The 21547-nt window shown below is 41.6% G+C and overlaps 1 protein-coding gene across 2 annotated transcripts; it reads right to left on the bottom strand.

The window, feature by feature from the left end:
- Positions 1 to 1283: 1283 nt before the first annotated feature.
- On the bottom strand, positions 1284 to 8705 carry ARL14EP (ADP ribosylation factor like GTPase 14 effector protein). 2 transcript variants are annotated; one of them, XM_019519504.1, is made up of 5 exons: positions 8617 to 8684; positions 7893 to 8111; positions 4674 to 5182; positions 3807 to 3937; positions 1284 to 2967 (listed from the first exon to the last, which is right to left on the bottom strand). In XM_019519504.1, the coding sequence occupies exons 3-5, from the start codon at positions 5094 to 5096 to the stop codon at positions 2739 to 2741; spliced, it is 783 nt and encodes a 260-aa protein (XP_019375049.1). In that variant the 5' UTR covers positions 5097 to 5182; positions 7893 to 8111; positions 8617 to 8684; the 3' UTR covers positions 1284 to 2738. The 2 variants fall into 2 exon arrangements, with proteins under 2 accessions (XP_019375049.1, XP_019375048.1); XM_019519503.1 differs by lacking the exon at positions 7893 to 8111 and having other exon boundaries at positions 8617 to 8705.
- Positions 8706 to 21547: the final 12842 nt, after the last annotated feature.

Here is a 21547-nt window from a genome sequence, read left to right as displayed (position 1 = left end):
AATCCAAATCCTAGAGTTTAGCATATAGGCTCTTCTGGGAGGTGGGGTTGTTTCGTCCAGTTGTGAAAGAGGATATCTAGCTCTACCACTTTGCAAATATCCTAACCACTAGTTTTATAAAAGATGACTGGGAAGCAGCAATGATGCCAAGGCCTAAGTCAAGTCAAAGATTCTCCTGAGCCTAAGAACCTATTGGATTAGTATGCCTAACACATAACACTTTCTATAGCCTACAACACAGAAGAAAGATGTGGCTAGCATTACATCTGGCTGCCTTGACTCCTCAAGTTGAACAACAAGATACTCACTTACAGTAGAGTCAACTGGAGGCAGCCTTTGGTGGAAGTCCAAAACAGAGCTTGAACTTATTAACTACCCTGCCACTGCACTCCTCCCTCCCCTGGAGGTGATGTATTCAGGATAAAGCAACTGCATTTTACAAGGTATGCAAGTTCAAATGGGATGTGAATACCAATTTTTAGAACTAAGATAACATGAGGAAGTCATGTTGCTAACATTGTGTCCAGCTGTTAACTCTCCAGGCAAATAAGCAGATTCATATTTAAAGCCAGCCAGTAACAGGCAGCTAGGCTCAAATTCACTTGAGCAATAATGAAACACCTTCACTTCCTTGCCACTGTGTACCAAACCTATGCATCAAAAGCCCCTTAATCTCTGCAAATCAATCTTTACATGCTCATGTTGGGGTGAATAGTGAGGCTCTGAGAAGTTAAAACTCACTATCCATAGCAAATCTTCTGAAAACAACCAAATCAGTAACTAAAGCTTATACTTTAAGTCATGATTATATTTTAAGCACTTAATATCATCTTTGTTCTAAAAACTATGCCATAAGCCACAGCTATGCCATAAGCCACTTTTTTTGATTTATGAAGCAGGAGAAAGCTACAGGAGCAGAGCCCCTTTAAAGAGCAGATATTATAACCTTTACACTTTAATTAGGAGAGGGATGAAACTGAACAGAGAAATAAAATCCTTTGGGACCATCTGGTAGAAGGAAGAGTGAATTGGATATCTGAACAGAGTTCTGAGGAATATTATATTATACAATAAAATCAAGCTTTAAAAAAAAAAACACTTCTAGCTAAAGCAACTTGGCAAAAACCACTAAAATATCCAGTGTTTTTGGAAAACTGTTAATTTAAAAACAGTTCTATTTTGATTGGACAGGGCTTAAGACAGTTTTACCCTTAATTTACTTAGTAACTTGACAACTTTCCTACTGAAGTAGGAAATTGAAAGGTTAAGTATATTTCACCAAGTTGATGAGACTGTGCTTTAATGTTGTGATGCTACACAGAAGTTACAAAAACTTAAACTACTAACATATATATTTTACATACTACATAAGAAAATTATAGTTACTAGTCAGTGAACGCAAAATCTAATAAAGAGGCTATCCCAGTAAGTGAACAGATTAAAAAATGCACTGAATTTGAATTGCTGCTTAGTATTTCCTCAGTATTTACCAGCAGATGTCAGTGTAAGTTAAAGAGATAAGGTTAGTAAAAATAATTTCATATCCAGCTACGCACAATTTAAGAATTAGTTCTATAGCTGCAAATCTACTGAAATGAAAATGATGTACTAAATAATAAAATAGCAGAATGATGAAATCTGCTATTAGTAAATTTGATCAAGAAGGCAACTATCTCCTTGAGCACCACTGATGTGAATAATTCCATAAATATAAATTTGACATGCCAAAACTCTCAGTAATATTTGTTTATATCATCCAAAAGGTTGAGATTGCTTAACAGTACAAATGCTACTCTTTAAAAATTTGTTAGAACTTCTGCATTAAAAATCTACTTTCCATGATTTTTTCTGACATGGGTGTAAAATATTAATTTGGTGTCAAGTCAGGGATACAATTTCAATCAAAGGAATAACATTCAAATCTGACTGTCTATATTTAGTCTGGATATTAATGGAAGGAAGACATTTGGATGATTTTCAGCTGCTAAGTAAACAAACTGAAATAGTCATCAGTCTAATATGGACTAACTACATCCAACTTTTGCATACAAAACACTATCTTTAATCCCAATTAATTTCAATAATGCTACACAAAATTCAGCTAAAAGCAGTTGCCTGAATAATAAAACAGGATGCCACATTCTTTTACTGGACTGATATCCCCCAAAATACACGGCTCAATATTTCCAGTGCATTGGACATGCTGTTTATCTTTTTTAAGTTTGATGGAAGGCAGTTCCATATCTCACTTTAGAAGACAGAGTGTTTACGATTATGCAACACATAATACTGGACATGACTGCCAATGAATTAAATTTAAAATGTGTAGTAGTTTAATTTAAAGACACAATAAATATAAGCAGAAATACTGAGATTTTAAAGGTAGAGAATGATCAAGAGATGCATGAAAGTTGTATTCTCTACAGAGAGGGAATATGAAGCAGCTAATTCCAGACTTCTTTTAGCATTTTCCCCTTGCACTTTGATACAATATCTCATTAACTAGTAATGCACTGCAACATTTCAGTCATGTTGCTGATTTGTATAAGTTGACTATAAGGTGGTATGAAGTGTGACAATACACCAACATGATATAGCGCCTTTCTAAAAATCAGATCAACATTGATACGGAATTGTAAACACTCAATGTATGTGTGTAATGATGGTTTCCACTCATTTTCATCAGGCTAAGTTCTGTATTTAGATGCAATACACCAATTTATATACATATTTGTACATTAACCAGCGTGTTTATTGCGAATAATTTCTCCTCCTTCTATTTCAATTTGTTCATATAACCACTTGCGGTCACAGCGGCATTCAGCTCCACATTTATTGGAACTACACTTGGGACAAGCATAGAAACATCCCAGGCAATCTTCATCAAGACAGTCACAGAGGTCCATTCCACTGACAATCAGAAGTCCCTGGCTATCATAGACTTTACTCTTTGCTGGTATAATTTGCCTGTATAATAAAAAACAGTTATTATGAATTGCTGGAAATAAGAGAAGAGATCAAACTAATTTCTTTTGTGAATTTTGGTTTCAAGCAGTTCATCAGTTTTCTTGTTTAGCACCACGCCATTTTAAAAATCTGTACCTATTATACTGCTTGTTTTCTACCTTCATAAAAACTAGTGCCTTACTTTTTTTTTTTAGCCCTTTAACACAGATAGTTCACAGGAATGTTCTCACTTGTCATATCCTTACCACAATCCCATATTCAGTTAACTGTAACTCAGTTTACATTTTACTCATTGCTTACCCCCCACCTCCTAATTCTATTCAATCCAAGGAACGGATTACTAAAAAACAGGGGGGGAAATCATATCAGATACAGAAGCTGTAGTTCAATTCTGGAGTCCTGCCAGATTTGATGTGGCATTATTCTTTTCTAACAAAGTTTATTTACATACAATCCTAAATTTGTTTAGCTTGCCTTTAAAACAAAAATACTCTGATTTAGGGGGCTTTTGCACTTCAAAAGTGCAACAAGAACTATTATATTTAGCATGGTGACTAGTGTCCCTGAACATCTCTCTTTTCTAAAGCTTACATTACCTTTGGTTATTCTAACACAAAGGCAACTGATTAAACAAAATATTGCATTAAAATATTATTACGAGGCTTGGCTATATAAGGACAATCTATCCTAGTCCTAACTCCAACCTTTAAAAAGATGGAAACAAGCATCCCAAATTATGGAGAAATCTGAAATGGAGTTCATAAAACAGAGACGTTTCCCCCTCCTCGTGAGACGCGTGAAAGGAAATTATACTTGAGTTAATATAGGAAACAGCTCACCTGTCAGAAGTAGTTGATACACTTTTTGTTTGTAGCCTTCTCTTCTCTCTTTTACTGGTTTCTGGAGTAAACTCAGTCTGTCGACCTGGATTAGCAAACTGCAAGGACTTCAAAGCTTTAGCTGTTCGTCCCTGAACAAAGATAGAAATTCTCATTTTAAATATTAATACTAAACCAATTCCATAGGAAAATTAACCGTCAAGCCTTAGGTAAATTGTTGAAGTCAATTTGTGCATGAGCGCTGCATTTCCCAGCGGGGAACAAGATGAATCTTAAAAGAAGAGTGTTACAAGTAATTGTGCCACTTAATGGTGCAAGTTAAATGAATAAACAAAAATACAAATCTTACTTGAATAACTGGAATGGATTCTAAACTCCTGTACTGTCCTCATCAGGCTTTAATGTGTTAGCAAAAATACAGTTTGTTTCCTGGGCTGGATGGGCAAGTGTTTCTAAATTACAAAGCTATTTTTTCTGAGAAAGAGTCTATGGCTTTTATTAGTTTCATACACGTTAATGTATACACAACCTTTTTCATAGACTGCATAATGCTAATTAGCAACCCGAGAAAAATCCTACACACGTCCATAAAAAGCAAAAAAATTCACGACATCTTCTTTCACAAGGGCTCTTGTAGAATTTTAAAGATAAGTGAGTTAAAAAATTTGTCATTTTCTTTTAAAAGGACACAGAGCTTCCAACAAAAGGCATACAAACAATATGAGTTACTAGAGACTTAAACGACTAAATGCTTTCAGATTTTCAGGAAAAGACCTAAGAATGTTCTTTATGTAGGACTCAAATGAAGCCAGCCCCACCCCATTAATGTGGGGAATTAGAGGGGTGAAAAATGATCCATATACATACGTCTGAATCAAGTTTCCTTCTTTGGCGATCTTCAGAATCAACTTCCACACGTCCATAGATTATCTGCATACATTTTGGACAAAGCTTCCAGCCAGGCACAAACTGTCTTCCAAACTTGGCACTTAGAAAAGCTGCATCATGTAAATCAATTGCACGTAAATTTTTCTTTGATAATTTTCTGTGCTCATTAAATGGGTCACAACATGATCTTTGCATGTCTTCAAATCTGTCAATGTAAATTGTGGCATGATGGAAGCAGATTGTATTGTTCTCAGAAAGAGCCATTCCAGTCCTAAGCTGAAGTAACATCAGATCTGATGATGATATTTCTTGTTTAGTCTTGAAGCCAATGTAACGGGTATAGTAGGTCTTATGACACTCATTGGCAACTTGAAGTTGAATTCCAACTGAACATGGATCCATCTTACTTGATCAGTACAATCTATTTCACTGTTATTTTGCCTAGAATCAATTCTTTGTAGTCTTTAGTAGTTTCTATGAGGATCACCCTGGAGAAAGCATTAAAGTCAATCAGATTTATGCTGCAAACCTTTATCTGCAAGCTTTACAGACTAGGCTCAAATATTAAAAACCCTAAAATTAATTTCATAAGGAGCCCTAGTGTACTACTTCCTCTTATTAAGCGTTATAAGGCTGAAATTACATTTTATTTTATTCAAGAATTAACTATTTTATACTTTCTTCAGAGGCAGTTTTATATTCAAGCCAAGTTAAAGACTGATTCTTAAGTATGTAAGACCTTCACAAGAGTACAGATCTCAAAAAGTACACTTATATACATGGTTGTCTGACACAATATCCACTTGAAACTAGCTGCAAACCCAACACGAGCGTGAAAGCATCAAAACATCTGCTACAAGAGTTGGGGTACTTCTAGCACAACACAATTGCATTTGCTTGAAGGCAAAGGGTTAAGAAGCTTTCATATAAGCGTTAATTTGCTTTTTAAACAAACACTCATGAGCAACCTTAAACTAAGATGAATATAAACCCAACTTAGTTATAAAATTCAACTACACACAATTTTGCTTATATAAAAGGATCAGAAAAATTAATAATTGTACATATTTGTGCTAAAACACCATAGACAGTACTATCAATTTAATACTTATTGAAGTATTGGCCACTTGTACCCTAGAAAAAGGAACTCTAGAACTATTGGGGCTGTCACATCAGACAAAAAGATAACCACCCCAAAATTGTAATCTTTCAGGAACAGGAAAACTGAATATTTCATGAAACATCTAGACCAATATAGAGGAAAATGACACCAACTGTCTGAGACTCAATGATTTGCTGATATGAAACAGATAAGTTAATAGGTTCCTTTTTTTTTTAAACAAAAGGCTGTGAAAAGCTGTTGTTTGGAGCTTTTGCAGCAGAAATCCCCTTGATTGTAATGCTTTAGAGTTTTCCCAAAAAAATAAGTGTATTTGAAATTTAGTTTCATAATCAGAATGTAATTATGAATACGCGTGGCTGTCATAATTATGTCTTTCTATATACACAATAGCTTAGTGGTCTCTTGCATGACAGATGTTTCCAAAATCAAATTATTTGTGGGGGCACCATTTTTAGCGAGCATGAAAGCCGTTTCCAGTGCAAAGCTTCTAGCCAGTTCTGTGCACAATTCCCTACTAGTTTCAAGACAGATTTATCTTACAGATCAACAGCTTTTACTATTGTTTATTACTCTATTCTATTATTCCTAACTCCTTATTTATTTATTTAAATTCCATGAGATATGCAGGATCCCCAGGAATAGTTTTGGATAGCGTGGAAACAGTGAATGCTGCAACATATAGTAGTGGTTCTCAGCCTTTCTGCATTCAGGACACCCCCTCTATAACTTTTCTGAACATGGTACCACTCTGGTTGAGAACCACTGTTGCACAGCCTACGTTTACTTCAGTGGTTCTCAACCAGGGGTTTTGCAACAGCAGCTGCAGCCATGGCCAGGTGGAACTGCCCAGATCATAAAGTGGCTGTGGTAGGTGCATGAGCTCCTGCCTGCGTTAGAGTTATCTGGTGGACTTAATACAGGCAGGAATGCCCACTTCTGCTGCAGTCCTTCCTGACACGACCATCCATGCTCCTCCCAGAAACTGAAGCACATGGGTAAGCCCAAGCTAGCATTGGTCTGGCAGCCTGGAGATTTATCCATGTGTTTTCTGCGTTTTTCTCCAAGTTGCTGTCACCAGGTACAACTGCCTCATGCAGACTAGAAAGGGAAGCAGCAGAAATGGATGTTCCCACCTGCATTAGGTTTTAAATTCTCATCATTAAAGAATTTTGAATTAGGGTTACCTGATAAACATAAGGCAAGCAGGAGAGCCTGCTCCTTCCCTAGCCTCCTTCCCATCTGGCTCCCAGGCAGGATTTATTGACTACACTGGAAGAAACAGTCTACATGCAGAGAAATAACTGTTAAATGTCTGAAGTAAACTAGATAATGTTGCCTCCATTATATGTTAACGATAAGAATTTTAGATTTTGAGTGAAAGCAAATGACATTCATGCTGACGGTGGCACTGCTTTAAAGTGACCGCAAACTCTCGGTTGTTTCTAGAAGAGATTTACAAAGGATACACAAACTGTTCTTTTTTGTCTAATATTTTTACTGTTATGGAGCTATAGTAGGCTTCGCTCCTAGGAAACTGTGTCCACCCTTTTGGTCTTCATTCCTTGATAGTGTATGCTACACTAATTATTTTCTTGAGTATTTTAAACTTTCTAATAACTGTTTGAGCTGCTTTATTATTACTTTTTTTTTTTTTTTTTTTTTTACCCCTAGGGGAACTTCTTTTCCAAATTCCTTTGGAGATTTTATATTACAAATTACATTTAAAGAAGAGATGGATAAATACCACACACTTAATCAAATCTTTATGCAAATGTCCAATACTTATGCAGTATCTTTGACATTCACAAAAATTACTTGGGCCTTGATATAACAAGCAATATGTGGCTAAGATAACAGTGCAGGCTTCATACCAGGGGTGCTTTTGTTTGTATCCTTTCCAAATAAGTGAAATATTTCTGAATAACTCTTACTCCCCATATAGCACGTGTGAGCTGGGCAAAACACGGAACTAACATAATTTAAACAACTTTTCAAGTTTGCAGGTTTGTATGCTTGGAAGGTGCACTCGCAATAAATGATTAAAATCACTTGCTAGTCCCCTAAGCCAAGTTTACTTCGAGAAATGATCAGCTTGTCAACTGCTGTCCTTGGCGGGCATCCGTACTGGTGGACAAGGGCAACACCTGCAGCACCAGCTGCGCTCATGTTTTGAGAAAGCACCTTCGCTGCACCCTTCCACAATCACACGTTTACAGGAGGCATGTTACAGTCCTTGCTCGACTGATTTATAGGCGCGTCCTTAGCACAAACGCAGAAGCAGACAGCTTTTCAAGCTGGAGAGGGAAGAAATAGACACGGTTCTTTTTTTTTTCCTCTTAGAGCAGCTTTCAGCTTAAACGGAGTGGACCGCAGGATTTCCCAGAGCAGAGTAGATGTGGGCTCCTCTTTTTTATTTTTACTTTTCTTTTTAAGATTTGCATTCGCAGGTGCAGCAGCTCCTAGTCGGCCCTGAGAAGCATGAACAGAGCGAGGCGCGGGCCCACGCGGGTGCTCGGTGAAGCGCTGGTGAGAGGCAAGGCTGGAGGCTTGAGGGAGCGTTACGGGGGTGGGGGCGAGCACGCAGCTGCTGAAGAGGGACAGGCGGCGGCAGGGGACGAAGCAGCAGCTCAGCGGGGCAGGCACAAGCGACAGCGGGCGAGCAGGCGACACGTGACCCCACTTGCTCCCCCCCGCCCCGCCTGCGCCTTGACGTCGCCGGGGACGCAGTGAGCCCCCGAGGGGGGAGGGGGCTCCCAACCGTCGCCCCTCCCCTACTCCCACTCCCAGCCCGCACCGTACCTTGCCGTAGGCTTTCTTCCGCCCCTGCCCCGCGGCCCCTGAACCGGACTCGCGCGTCCCCCCAACGACAGCCGCCGTGCTTGAAGCCGCCATTAAACCTTGGTCCTCGTCCCGGCCGCGGCCCGCTGGCAGAGCATAGAGAGAGCGGAACCGCCAGCATGGCTAGAGCGTCGTTTCCGTTCCAGGGGGTGAAGCCAGAGCCGCGCTAACGTCACCAGTCGCGTGTGGGCTCCCTCTTGGGGGAGCTGCGCGTGCAGCCCCAGCTGGAATGGGGGCTGAAGCTGGCGGGGCGGAGGGAAAGTGTGCTGGGCCTCCGCACAGCGCTTACTTGGGCAGCGGTGGGAGGGGTGAAGGATAGAGGCCCTCCCATAGCTACGTGCGATGCATGGAAAAACAACAAGTTTATATATTTTTCCATGTGTAAAACCGTAGAATTGGGGGAAGTCGTCTTAAATGGAGGGTTGTCTTAGATTTGAGTAACACTGTACCTAGTTAGTCTCCAACTGTGCCTCTTTAGTGGGTGTGTCTATAGGAGGTGCTTACCACACCTCAGCCTAATAACACTGTGCAGTAGTGTGGTGGTTAAAAACCATGCTAATAGCCTACTGTGCAGGGTTATTAGGCTCACATGCAGGAAACATCACAAAATAACCATGGGCTACTAGTACTTTATTAAGCAAGTGCTAAACTAAATGTGCAGTATCTAAATGACCATGTAGATGAGCCTGGTTTCAAGCACTTTTATGAGAAGGGAACGTGGGTTCAGGAAAGCATGTGCTGTCTCTATATTTTATATAGCTAGTCTTTAAAGGTGCCTGTGTACCCTGCTGTCTGCTGGACTGCAGACTAACAAGGCTAACTACCTCTCTCCGTTTTCTAAAATCATCAGCTATGGGCATAGCTACAACCATTTATGACTATTTGTTTTCCCTGTTATTCCTGATTGGGAGGTGTTTGAGCAGCAGTCCTAATTGTTGATGGAAGCCTTCAGGTTTACTCCATGCAATGTGGCCCTGTCATGTAGAAAACCACCCTGTGCCTCAGATCAGCAATGATTAGAATGGAAAAACTACAGTGGGACATGCTGTGGAGGGCTGCAGTGTGCTGTTGTGCCTTAAGCCAGTGTTTCCCAACCTTTTCCAGCCCAAGGCACATTTACATTAATAAACATTTTCCATGGCACACCCATTAAGTCATTCCCCATCCTCATACCTAGCTCATTGCCATGGCAAAATTTCATGGCACATCTGTTCATTTTCGATGGCGCACTTTTGTGCTGCACCACACTGGTTGGGAAACGTTGCATTAAACCACCATTGTGCCCAGTACTCATAGATAGTTGCAGGGTTAAAGAGGCTGCTGCTGTAAGGTAGGCTCTGAAGGCCTGCCCAAATTACAGTGTCCCAAATCAGAGCTGTATGCAGAGCTGTTAGGTGTGACTGTAGTGCTGCATGACCAGTGCACTTTTAAGACCCAGGCTTGTGAAAAGGTCCTTCAGAGGCAGCCTTCTGCTGTGCCTGCGCTGGGGGAATCCATGTCTTGCTACACCAATATTTTTATACTGTGAAGGGCTGAAGTGAGGCTGAAGATTTCACTCATAATATTGATTATACGTCTTCTTCATCTTCTTTTGTATGGCTGATGTAGATATAAAACAGCTACTATCATTTTACATTTAGGTGGCTGAGGCAGAAAGTTGCATCAGGAGCAGCAGAGTGTATCGCTGTGATGCCTCCTTCATATTTGTGCATCAGACATTGAGTCGTTATATGTTCCATGGTCTGTTCCGAGTGAGCACGCTTGCACAAGGGAGAGTTTCTAATTTTCCATTTGTGCATTGAGTATCCACATCTCCTGTGTTTTGTACAGATATGGTTTAGAGTTGCCCATAAGTGGCAAGGGAGATTAAAGCTGGGAACATTCTGCGTTGAATCTATCACAAGATGTTTATTTGGATCTTCCTGTGAACTCCATTTGGTTTTCCAAGCTTCATCAGCATTGAAGTCTTATTGTTGAAGTTTAGGCACATGGATCCAGAAGAGCTTGCACAACTTTAGGCAATGGTGAGGTGTGTTGTTGAGGTCCTGGTGGATGGGGAGACATTTGTTTTCTTTAATTTGCTGGACAAATGGGTGGAGGATCTTATTATACTGATGAAATCCAACACTTAAGATGAGAAGTACATAAAGAAATATGTTGGTGGAAATACTAAATAAGGGCTCTGTCACAGTATGCAATGATACCCACTATGGCTACCTGAGGTATGGCTCTTATTGTGAAATGTTAAACACACCTTTATGTTTGTGCTGGCCAGTGGCAGATCCAGAGGGGCTGCAGTAGCACAGATTCACTCCTTTTTCAGTTGACATTGTGGGAGTAGCAGTCTGGGACTTTTTTACATTTCCGAACCAAGTAAGAATTCTTCTCATCCCTTCTGTGCTCAGGGCCCCTCTGCCCTGCAGTCCACAGCTGCTGCTGTCCCTGGCTGGTTTGGGGCTGGGGAGGCTCCAGAACCACTCCTGCCCTGCTCCAGTCAAGCTCTGTGGGTAACCAGACTCAGCTTGGTACGGTAGCAATGGGCAGATTTCTCCTTCCTGCCCAGTCCTCTGGGTGCTGCTTTTCAGGCTGGGAGTAGGCTCAGAGAAGGAGAACCCGCCCATTACTGTTGTCCTTGTCTGAGCCATGCTGTCCATGCAGCCTGATTGGACTGAGACAGAAGCAGGTCTGGAACCTCTCCCAATTTAGTCAGGGAATGTGGAGAGGGGAGAGTGAGAGGAGAAGGGAAGTGCTGCTGAGTATGGAGTGCAAGGGAGGAGACAGAAAGGGGAGGGAAGATTCTTACTAGATTGGGGGACTTAAATCCCATGAGGTAGTCCGCCTGCCTTGGCTGGAGGTTGAAGCCACACCTCCAACACTGGTTGCTGTTTCTGCACCCCCTTACCAAAATCCTGGATCCACCTCTGGTGGTGGCAGATTCTATCCAAAAGAATGTAGTTCAGCAAAGAAAAAAAATTCAAAGCTGTATTTTATGGTAGCTAGTCTTCATCCTAAACCAGGGGCAGGCAATTATTTCAGGTGGAGGCCACTTACTGAGTTTTGGCAAGCCATCAAGGGCCACATTACAGGCAGCCAGGAGCAGATAAATATTAATTTTCTAAATTTTTTAGGGGCCCCGTGAGCCAGATAGAATGGCCTGATGGGCCACATCTGCCCCATGGGCTGCATTTTGCCCACCCCTATCCTAAACTGAACTTTCAAGAATTGGAACCAACAAATAAGGCTAATTTAAAGTTTCTATTCTTAATGTTTACCACTGCATGCTTAATTGTGTCATATCAGGAGAAAATAGGACTATATATCCTGCAGTAGAATATCAGTAAGAATAAATCACATGGATGAAGAAAAGAAATGAATAAATTGATGCTAACACAGAACAGCAATAAAAATGTATTTAATTATGGGCAGTCCTTTCCTTATGTAGCTTCTACTTTTTAGGCAACATTTCCATTATTTCCAGGACTGGTTTATCTAACTAATTACCAAACACAAATGGTGAAGAGACTTCAGGATTTGATGTACTGAGTTTAATTAATGTTTTGCCCCTGTAAATCTTAAGTGAGGCCTACAGTATCTGACCTCAAAATACATAGATATTTTGAGATATCACACACACAGATATGGATTAATGACTGAACATGTTTGATAGACACTGGGCTTTTCAATGCTTTCTGTAATCAAATTCAAAAATATGTATTTATGAAATGTAAGGGACTCAACATGGTATAAATTCTATTTTCAATTACATATGTAGAATCTCACAAGGGATGCTCAGAAAGCCCATGTGCCAAGCTTGCCCACACCTCTTCTAAATATATAGTTGATTTAATAAAGGATGCTACATCAAAACACCTTTCATACATTTCCTAGGTCATCTTGGCTTTGAATTTCTAACCTTATTACATATCTGAGGACAGAATTTTGGCTGGTAATGCATTGAAATTGGACAAAATTTTAGAGCAAAGCTCAGTTTGTGCAAACTCATGTTAACTCAAACTGAAAAACATTCTTGAGGGCTGAAACCACAGAACTTCACTTTGCAGGTCTAGCAAAGGCCTATTTTTCAGTTTGTTCAGTTCTTCAGTGGTCCTGCATGCAATGAGGCTGCAGAGCCAGCAGAGGGCATAGCAAACTCTGTTTAGTAGGTTCTATAAAAAATCTGGTTGCTGTTTTTAAAAAACAACTTGACAATGGAGTTTTAGATTAAAAATAATTAGAGCGAGAAGCACGTTCGTGGACATCATTTAGATGGATTTTAGAGAAGTAATCGCCATATTGTTTTTAATTTTTGCCTCAAAAAGTGCTTTTCCCCAAAGGGGTTGCCATAATCTACCCCTAGTAGATCAGGCCAGGAGTCATTTCTGTTATTAGTTTATTATTTCTTTTTAAAAAATTCTTGAAAACTTTCTTCATCACTCTTTGGGATAAAATACCCTATATATCACCCAAGGATATGTGAATCTTACTGGCTGCTATTATTTGTTTTTTAAGTGTGCTTAAGTTACCTGTAGGCAGACCAGGGTCTGTAGGTAGATGTGATATCTTTTATTAAACCAACTAAATAGTTGGAATAATTGTTCTTTGCAAGCTTTTGGGCACAAACACCCTTCTTCAGGTATAGGGATTGTCTGTATCTGTAGACATTATAGCTCTATATATGCAAAGTACCATGCACATTAGTGTTGCTATATGAATGGTAATTATAACAAATAGAGCATGACTTAGTACCATATGCTGAAGCAGAAATGAATATTTTTGCATAGGTGATATTTCTATTCAGTCAGAGGCACTGCAGTTTTAGCTCTCCAACAATATGTGACATATGGCTTTGTTCTACAGTGAGCTAGTCCCTACTTAACCTTTGCTCTCATGTTGCACAGTGTTATGAACTTTATAGAATAATAACTTTAAAAAGTGGAAAAGACCTGTAAGAACCATTCTATTACTATTTTTTTCAGTACCTAAAGATGGCAGTAACTACATGATCAGCACAAGAAGAGCATCTGTTTTATGACTGTACTACCTCCAAGTGCCATTTCTCCATACTTTAGTAACTGAATGTTTACTATTCAATTTCATCTTTTCAGCAGCATTCTAAATGGATAATAGTAAAAAGGTAAACTGTACTCAGACCAAATACAGCAAGTCATAGGGGGAATCTAAGAATCATTTTAATGAACCAACACACTAGTATTAGTGTCGTAGAGGAAGATTAGGGGCCAGGGTGGGTCCCAGAATAGAGAGTAAACCCCAGAAGGAGGGAGATGCGTGGGAACACACAGAGCGGTAAGTGGTGTTTCCAAAGCGAGTGCTCCACCATAATTGCCCAGCGGTGAGACTGGGTAAGTTCTTCCAGCCCTGGAAAGAGGCAGCCAGGGACAGTGCCATAGCAATGAAGTTTGGTGCCTGGACCAAAGCCTGCAACGGCAGCCCCCCCTCACCCTGCATGCCTGGGGTGGTCGCCCTGCTTCCCCCCCCCGCCGCACATTGCTATGGCACTGGCCGGTGACAGCCTCCTGTGTCCCTGTGATCAGGATGCCAGGGAAACTCTCTAGCCAGTGCCTGCCTGCCAGCATTGACAGAGCAGAAGTGTTTGGGAGAAAGGCGGATGGTTGGGCAATTGCTACGAAAGGAGGTTTGCCTGATGGGAATGTGGAGCTGTGTCTGGGAAGCTGGAAGGAGCTACTGGAGAAGCAATGATGAGAAGGTACTGCAAAGGTCTTTCTTTCCCTAGAGGGACTGCCTGGGTATATACTGAGGATCTGAGGGCTTGTAGCCCTGCATGGACTGTGTTTTACTTTCTTTTTTTCCTTTTTTTTTCTTTTGTTGTTGGATTTTTCTTTATCCTTTGTGCCTATCGCCTGCTACACCAATGAGGCTGTTTGCCTGGTGAAGGCTCAGAATGGCATAGGCTGATTTCACCCTGTTGGAGGCCAGGACTGCATTGGCTGGTTGCCCTGTCGAGGGTAAGGACTGTTCTAGTGAATTTTGCTGCTGGGGCAAGGGCACCAAGGTCTGAAGGCTTTAAGGTGGGTGGGCCTACAGAGTCCTGAATGCTCGTCACAGCCTGGAAAATTTAGAGCTGGGGTGAGAGACCATATGAACTGTTCTCAACATACTTTTTTTTCCTTTGTGTGTTTTTTTTTGTTTGACATTTAATTGGGGATTAAATGGCCTCAAGAGCGGCATACCCCTGCTGTGGAGAAAGGCCCATCTCATTGTTTTTCTTCTGTTGTGGATAGAGAAACACCCATGTGAAACAACCACTAGTGGTGGTGAGGGTTGGGTGCAGGGGAGGAGGAACCCATAAACTGACCCTTCACCCCCTGCATGGGACTGGCATAACACTTTATTCAACTCCCCCAGTATCAGAACATCAAGTCGTGGCAGAAAAGAACCACTGAGGCGGAAGACAGTCAGAAGGGAATGCTAGCATCCTCAAAGTAAGATCTGACTCAAGGTAAAGAAGTGTCACCCAGATGGGGGCCAAGGCCCTACAAGACATACCCCAATAGTTAGTAACAAGAATCATGGGTAGCAGCATACCCATTAGCTCAGGTCAAACACAGATGATGGATAATGACACCTTGTTTTCATTCTCAATCATTTAAAAATTAGTTCAATCAGTAGTCATGATACAAACACTCAATGCAAGATTAAGTTAGACTAGGAAAGACTGTGATAGATGTCCACTCTGGCTTCTCATATCATTAGGTCAAGGCCACAGTGCAGCAGAACCAGGCTTGCTAAAATTGTGCTCTGAAGAGCTGACAAACATGGTTCTATCTCAAACCATATTTGAAAACCAGCCATTATACAAATCAAAAGGTACTAAACTGACCTTGAAGGGCCACACAGAAATGTATAGCCATTTTTAAAACCAAGTTAAAAGGTTAGAAATGCCCTGAAGATACTTTTTGTGGTTTTAGGATTATTTTCCTTTTTCTTTTATGTTTCTTCTATGCATCACAGAAGGAAAAACTGCAGCTTCCTATACACAAATTTACAAAATAACCAAAGTGAAGGAAGTGGAGGCTTTATCCCACCAATCTGTCATTTACAGTAGGCTTTGTTGTTACTTGCTAAAAATATTCGGACAGAAATATGATTCTTAAATTGAGTGTTTCCCTTTCATATGTAAGAATCTGAGTCATGATGCCTTTTTTAAAACTGTTTGCCACATCACTAAAAATGGGTTAGATGGTTATCTAAAAATAAATGTATATAGCGGTAAGAGAGAGAATTTTGCATTTAAGGAACATGATACCCAGGATTCCAAAGCACAGGAATAATATATGACATAGTTCTTAATGTGTCAGTTACTAGAGTTAGAATACTACATTTTCTCTTTCCCCATCTAACTATTAATAGAAAACCATTCCAAAGTCAATTTATATTGCGTAAGTCATACATTGGCTGAAGACTGACAGAGAAACTGTAAAGTGCTATCAGTCAAGGAAGGTGATAAGACTTCCTCCATTGATTTGCCTTGCCTGTAATGGAATGTGTGAAATTAAGGAGAATAATTCATAAGGTGAGATTTTTTTGAGATACGGGTTGTGACATCAATTTATATTAAATAATGGGAGAGAGCAGTCAGGTTTGCATATTCACTTTTTAATGCTTGTGTCAATCAGTAAGGTGGATGGTATAGGCTTAGATTCTGATTTCATTTATATTGGTGTTAGCCCAAAGTAAATCCAGCATTAGTAGATCGAGATTGGCTTTGGTTGATTGCTCTACCTTTACTCCTGTGTAAATGAAATCACAGTCTACCCTATAAAGAGAAAAAAAAATGTCAGGTCTAGCCTGAAACAAATATAAAACTAATATATTTTTCATCTGTAAAGTCCCAATCCTGCTGTCATTACAGTTAATGCAAAGACTCCCATTGATTTTACCAGTATGAGGCTGGGACTTAAGTTTGTTTCTCTGCCAACACAGAATTATTCCCAGCCATACTTCTCTTATGTGTCCAGGTTTTGAAATTGTTGTATTAAAGGAAATGCTGCCAAGTAATAAGTGAACTTCTCTCTCCCAAAGTATTCTCAAAATGGTTTAATGATGTGATCAGAGGGAAGTCAAATTATTCAAGTCCAGCATAAAAGAGCTAGGTCACATTGAGCAAATCATCTAACTGGTCCAGTCTTCATTGTCCAGACTAATCTACTGCACAGTAAAGTGTCACTGTACACACATGCACAGCATTTACTGCACAGTAGATTAGTCTGCTGCACAGTTGCCTACTATCTGTAAATACAGGTAGTAGCACATGTGTAGACTGCTGACTGGCAGCAAATTGACTCAGCCAAGACACCAGGGGGCAGGGAAACTGCCCAACCCAATGTCCTGATCATCAGATTGGTGCATGGGGCTGGGCAGCAGCAGCCTGGGGGAGGGGACATTTTCCTAGCCTTATGCCCCAGTCTGCCTATTGGGGCATGGGGCTGGGAGGCAGCTGCCCTGGAGGCGGGACAGCTTCCCCCATCTCCCTGGAGACCATGGTCTGATTCTGGTGCTCCCATGCCAGCCTAGGGCTGGCACCCAGGGTAGCCTGGAGGTCACTCTGGCTGCTGTAGGGGGACACAGCAGGGATGGAGTAGCTCTGCACTGAACTACTCCCCTTGGGAGTAAATTTTCTCCCATCTAGAGCAAATTTTCTCCTGACATGCACATGTAGATATTAGGGCTGGAAGGGACCTCAGAAGATCATCGAGTCCAGCCCCCCGCCCAAAGGGCAGGAAGTAAGCTGGGGTCATAGGATCCCAGCAAGATAAGCATCCGATTTGCTCTTGAAGGTGTTCAATGTAGGTGCTTGAACCACCTCCGATGGCAGGCTGTTCCAAACCTTGGGGGCTCAGACAGTAAAGAAATTCTTCCTTATGTCCAGCCTGAAACGGTCTTGTAGTAGTTTATGACCGTTCGACCTCGTCATCCCTTGGGGCGCTCTGGTGAACAAACATTCCCCCAGATCCTGGTGGTCACCCCGATAAACTTATAGGTGGCCATCAGATCACCCCTGAGCCTGCGCTTTTCCAGGCTAAAGAGCCCCATGGCTCTCAGCCTGTCGTCGTAAGGTCTGTTTTCCTGACCTCTGATCATGCGCGTGGCTCTTCTCTGGACTCTCTCAAGCTTCTCCACATCCTTTTTGAATTGTGGAGCCCAAAACTGGACGCAGTACTCCAGCTGCGGCCTCACCAAGGCCGAGTACAAGGGGAGAATGACGTCCCGGGATTTGCTTGAGAAGCATCTATGGATGCAAGCCAGCGTTTTGGTCGCTTTACTAGCCGCAGCATCGCATTGCAGGCTCATGTTCATCTTGTGGTCAATGATGACCCCCAAGTCTCTTTCTTCCGTAGTGCTAGCCAGCGTAGCACTGCCGAGCCTATAAGGATGCTGCAGGTTTTTCTTCCCAAGGTGGAGAACCTTGCATTTTTCGGTGTTAAACACCATCAGGTTCTCGTCCGCCCATTTGCTGAGCCTGTCCAGGTCAGCCTGGATCACCCGCCTGTCTTCTGGCGTGGATGCTTTGCCCCAAAGTTTGGTGTCATCGGCGAACTTGGCCAGTCCGCTCCTGACTCCAATGTCCACATCATTAATGAAGATGTTGAACAATATGGGTCCAAGGACAGAGCCTTGGGGGACCCCACTGGTCACAGGACACCATGATGAGTGACTGCCATCAATTACAACCCTCTGGGTCTGACCACGGAGCCAATTTCTCAGCCAATGGATCATGGTGGACCCAAGGGAACAGTTGGCTAGTTTCGCCAAGAAGTGATCATAGGATACCAGATTGAAGGCTTTTTTGAAGTCAAGATATATGACATCAATCTCTTCTCCCTTGTCCAGGTGATAGGTCACCTGGTCGTAGAAGGAAATGAGATTGGTCAAGCAAAACTTACCCACAACAAACCCGTTCTGGCTATCCCTTAGGATGTTGGTGTCAGCCAGTCCATTAAGGATGGGCTCTTTAATAAGATTTTCTAAGATCCTCCCCAGGATAGAAGTCACTCTAATGGGCCTATAGTTAGCCAGATCCACTTTCCTCCCTTTCTTGAAGATAGGCACCACATTGGCCTTCTTCCAGTCTTTGGGCGCTACACCAGAGCACCAGGAGTTTTCAAAGATGTGTAGCTGCCTTGCCCGGGAACACTTACTGCACAGTATTTTACTGCACAGTAAGCTTACAGCACATTAATACCAAGTGTAGACATGCTCTGTATGTGGCAAAATTGATTAAGCTTATCTTGGCTCTGATCCTGCAGCACTTAAGACAATGAGAGTTGCCACTGAGATTAGGATCAAGCCCTCAGTGGATGCTTGTAAAGAGGAATAATATCATCAGTATTATTTCAAAATTCATTCTACTGAAGCAAAATAATATTTCAAGGATGCCCACCTTAGTATTTTAACCAAGAGAAGGATTCATAAGAAAGGAGAATAGATGCTTTTTTCTAGGTGACTTTCTCCTGTACTTTAAATTATATGATTCTGTCATTCTTATCTTTATGAATACTTTTAGAGATTATGGATTGGCTTTACAGCAATTCAAAGCTTTAGTATTTAGGAATTAAATCTAGATAAACACTATTACTACAGATAATACTGATTCAGAATTTCAAACCTTCAAATGGATATTGGATCAGGTATTTCATTTTGGTTCCTTTAACCCAGTGGTTCTTGTCTTTTTCACTCTCAAGGCATCGCTCCATAATTTTTGGGAATTCAATGACAGCCCATTTAAAGACTTATTTATTTTTTGCAGTGCTTACCTCCTCACAGGATACTTAAAAGGATATCATGAGGTGGCACAATGGGCATGGCACCCCCGAGAACCTGATTGGGGCATGGTGCATGGTGCTTAAAGCTGGCAGGAGTTGCTTCATGAGGCAGATTGGGGAGTTTAGAGATGGGTCATTTAGACCCCTGAAGGAGGCAGCTATCCCTGAAGGAGTTATAGAAGAGTGTGAAGTGGTCACTGGCTCAGTCTCATGCCAGGTGAAGGCAGCACAGATAGAAGTCTGCCATGCGTTGCTCTTTCCACTGTTTGACCCCTCCCTGCTTTTTTCTCTACCTGAAGATGTAACTGCAGCCCCTGCTGCTACAGTAAGTCCTCTGGGAACTTGAATGTCAATGACTGGAGCCACCGTTCCCTGCAGCCCCTTCTACCAGCTACAGGAGTATAGGAGAGATGGGGGAATAATCACACTCTGGGAAGAGCATCTTTGGAGACAGGCTTGCTAATGAGCTTTGAACTAGGTTGCTGGGGGATGGAGATCAAAGCCCTGAGTTAAGTGGGGAAAAAGGAGACCCGGAGGAAGCACAAGGAGGAGCGGGCAACAAGGGAAGCTTCCTCATTCTTCCTGAGAAAGTAGGGTAATTTGGTAGTTACCTCAGGAGTCGGTACATGAAGGCATGGAGCCTAGGAAACACGCAGGAAGAACTGGAAACCCTTGCACAGTCAAGGAACTAAGAAATGACTGGAGTAACAGAGATTTGGTGGGATAGCTTGCATGACTGGAATAGTGTCATGTTGAATACAAACCCTTCAGGAAGGACAGGCAGGGGAGAAGAGGAGGACAAGTTGTATTTTATGTAAAAGAGCCATATGATTGCTCAGAGCTCCAGTATGAAACTGGAGATAAGCCTGGTGAAAGTCTCTGGGTTAAGGTTAGAGGGGAGAACAACAAGGGTGATGTAATGGAGGGTGTCTGCTATAGGCCATACCAGGAGGATGAGGTAGATGAGGCTTTCTTTGGACAGCTTTTGAAAGTTTCCAGATCATAGGCCCTGGTTCTCATGGGGGGGCCTTCAATCACCCTGACATCTGCTGGGAGGACAATACAGCAGTGCACAGGCAATCTAGGAAATTTTTGGAGAGTGTTAGAGACAAATTCTTTGTGCAAGTGTTGGAGGGACCAACTATGGGCTGTGCTTGACCTGCTGCTCATAAATGCAGAATAATTGGTAGGGGATGTAAAAGATTTGGACAGAAGTGACCATGAGATGATCGAGTTTAGAATCCTGACGAAAAGAAGAAAGAGCAGCAGAGTATGGACTCTGGACTTCAGAAAAGTAGACTTTGACTCCCTAGGCAACTGATGGGCAGGATCCCTTGGGAGGCCAGTCTGAGGGAGAAAGGAGTCCACAGGAGAGCTGGTTATATTTTAAAGAAACCTTGCTGAGCGTGCAGGAACAAACCATCCTGATGCACAGAAAGAATGGCGAATACGGCAGGTGACCAACTTGGCGTAGGTGAGCTTAAACACAAAAAAGAAGCTTATAAGAAGTGGAAGCTTGGGCAGATGGCTAGGGAGGAGTATAAGAATATTGCTAAGGAATGCATAGTGCTGGATTTAGGCTTAAGATACTTAAGTTACAGCTTAGGGCTTCACAATATGAAGGGCCTCTAAATAAGAAAAAAACCCTGACCTATATCAAGTTTTATAATAATCAGTTGGTAAATAAAGGAGATAAAGGTGATATGGGAAAACAGCTCTCTAAACATGGACATTTTCATTTTAATATGACAAAAATATACATAAATTGGATTATTTTTATTGTGTGGGCTCTCTTAAGATGGACATAGTTTAGGGCCTCAGCATATCATAATCTGACACTGGGAATGCAGGGATGAAATCAGGAAGGCCAAAGCTCAATTGGAGATGCAGCTAACAAGAGACGTGAAGGGTAACAAGAAGGGTTTTTACAAGTATATTAGCAACAGGTATGAGGAAGTATGGGTTGGATGAATGGACTGTAAGGTGGATAGGAAGCTGCCTGAATTGCCGGGCTCCACAGGTAGTAATCAATGACTAAATGTCTAGCTGGCAGCCAGTATCAAGTACAGTGTCCCAAGGGTTGGTCTTGG

The sequence above is a fragment of the Gavialis gangeticus genome, unplaced genomic scaffold (assembly GCF_001723915.1).
Source record: "Gavialis gangeticus isolate Ggan-Ray unplaced genomic scaffold, GavGan_comp1, whole genome shotgun sequence".
Classification (NCBI taxonomy): Eukaryota; Metazoa; Chordata; order Crocodylia; family Gavialidae; genus Gavialis; species Gavialis gangeticus.
The sequence above is the reverse complement of the archived record's forward strand: the minus strand, read 5'-3'. Positions and strand labels throughout refer to the sequence as shown.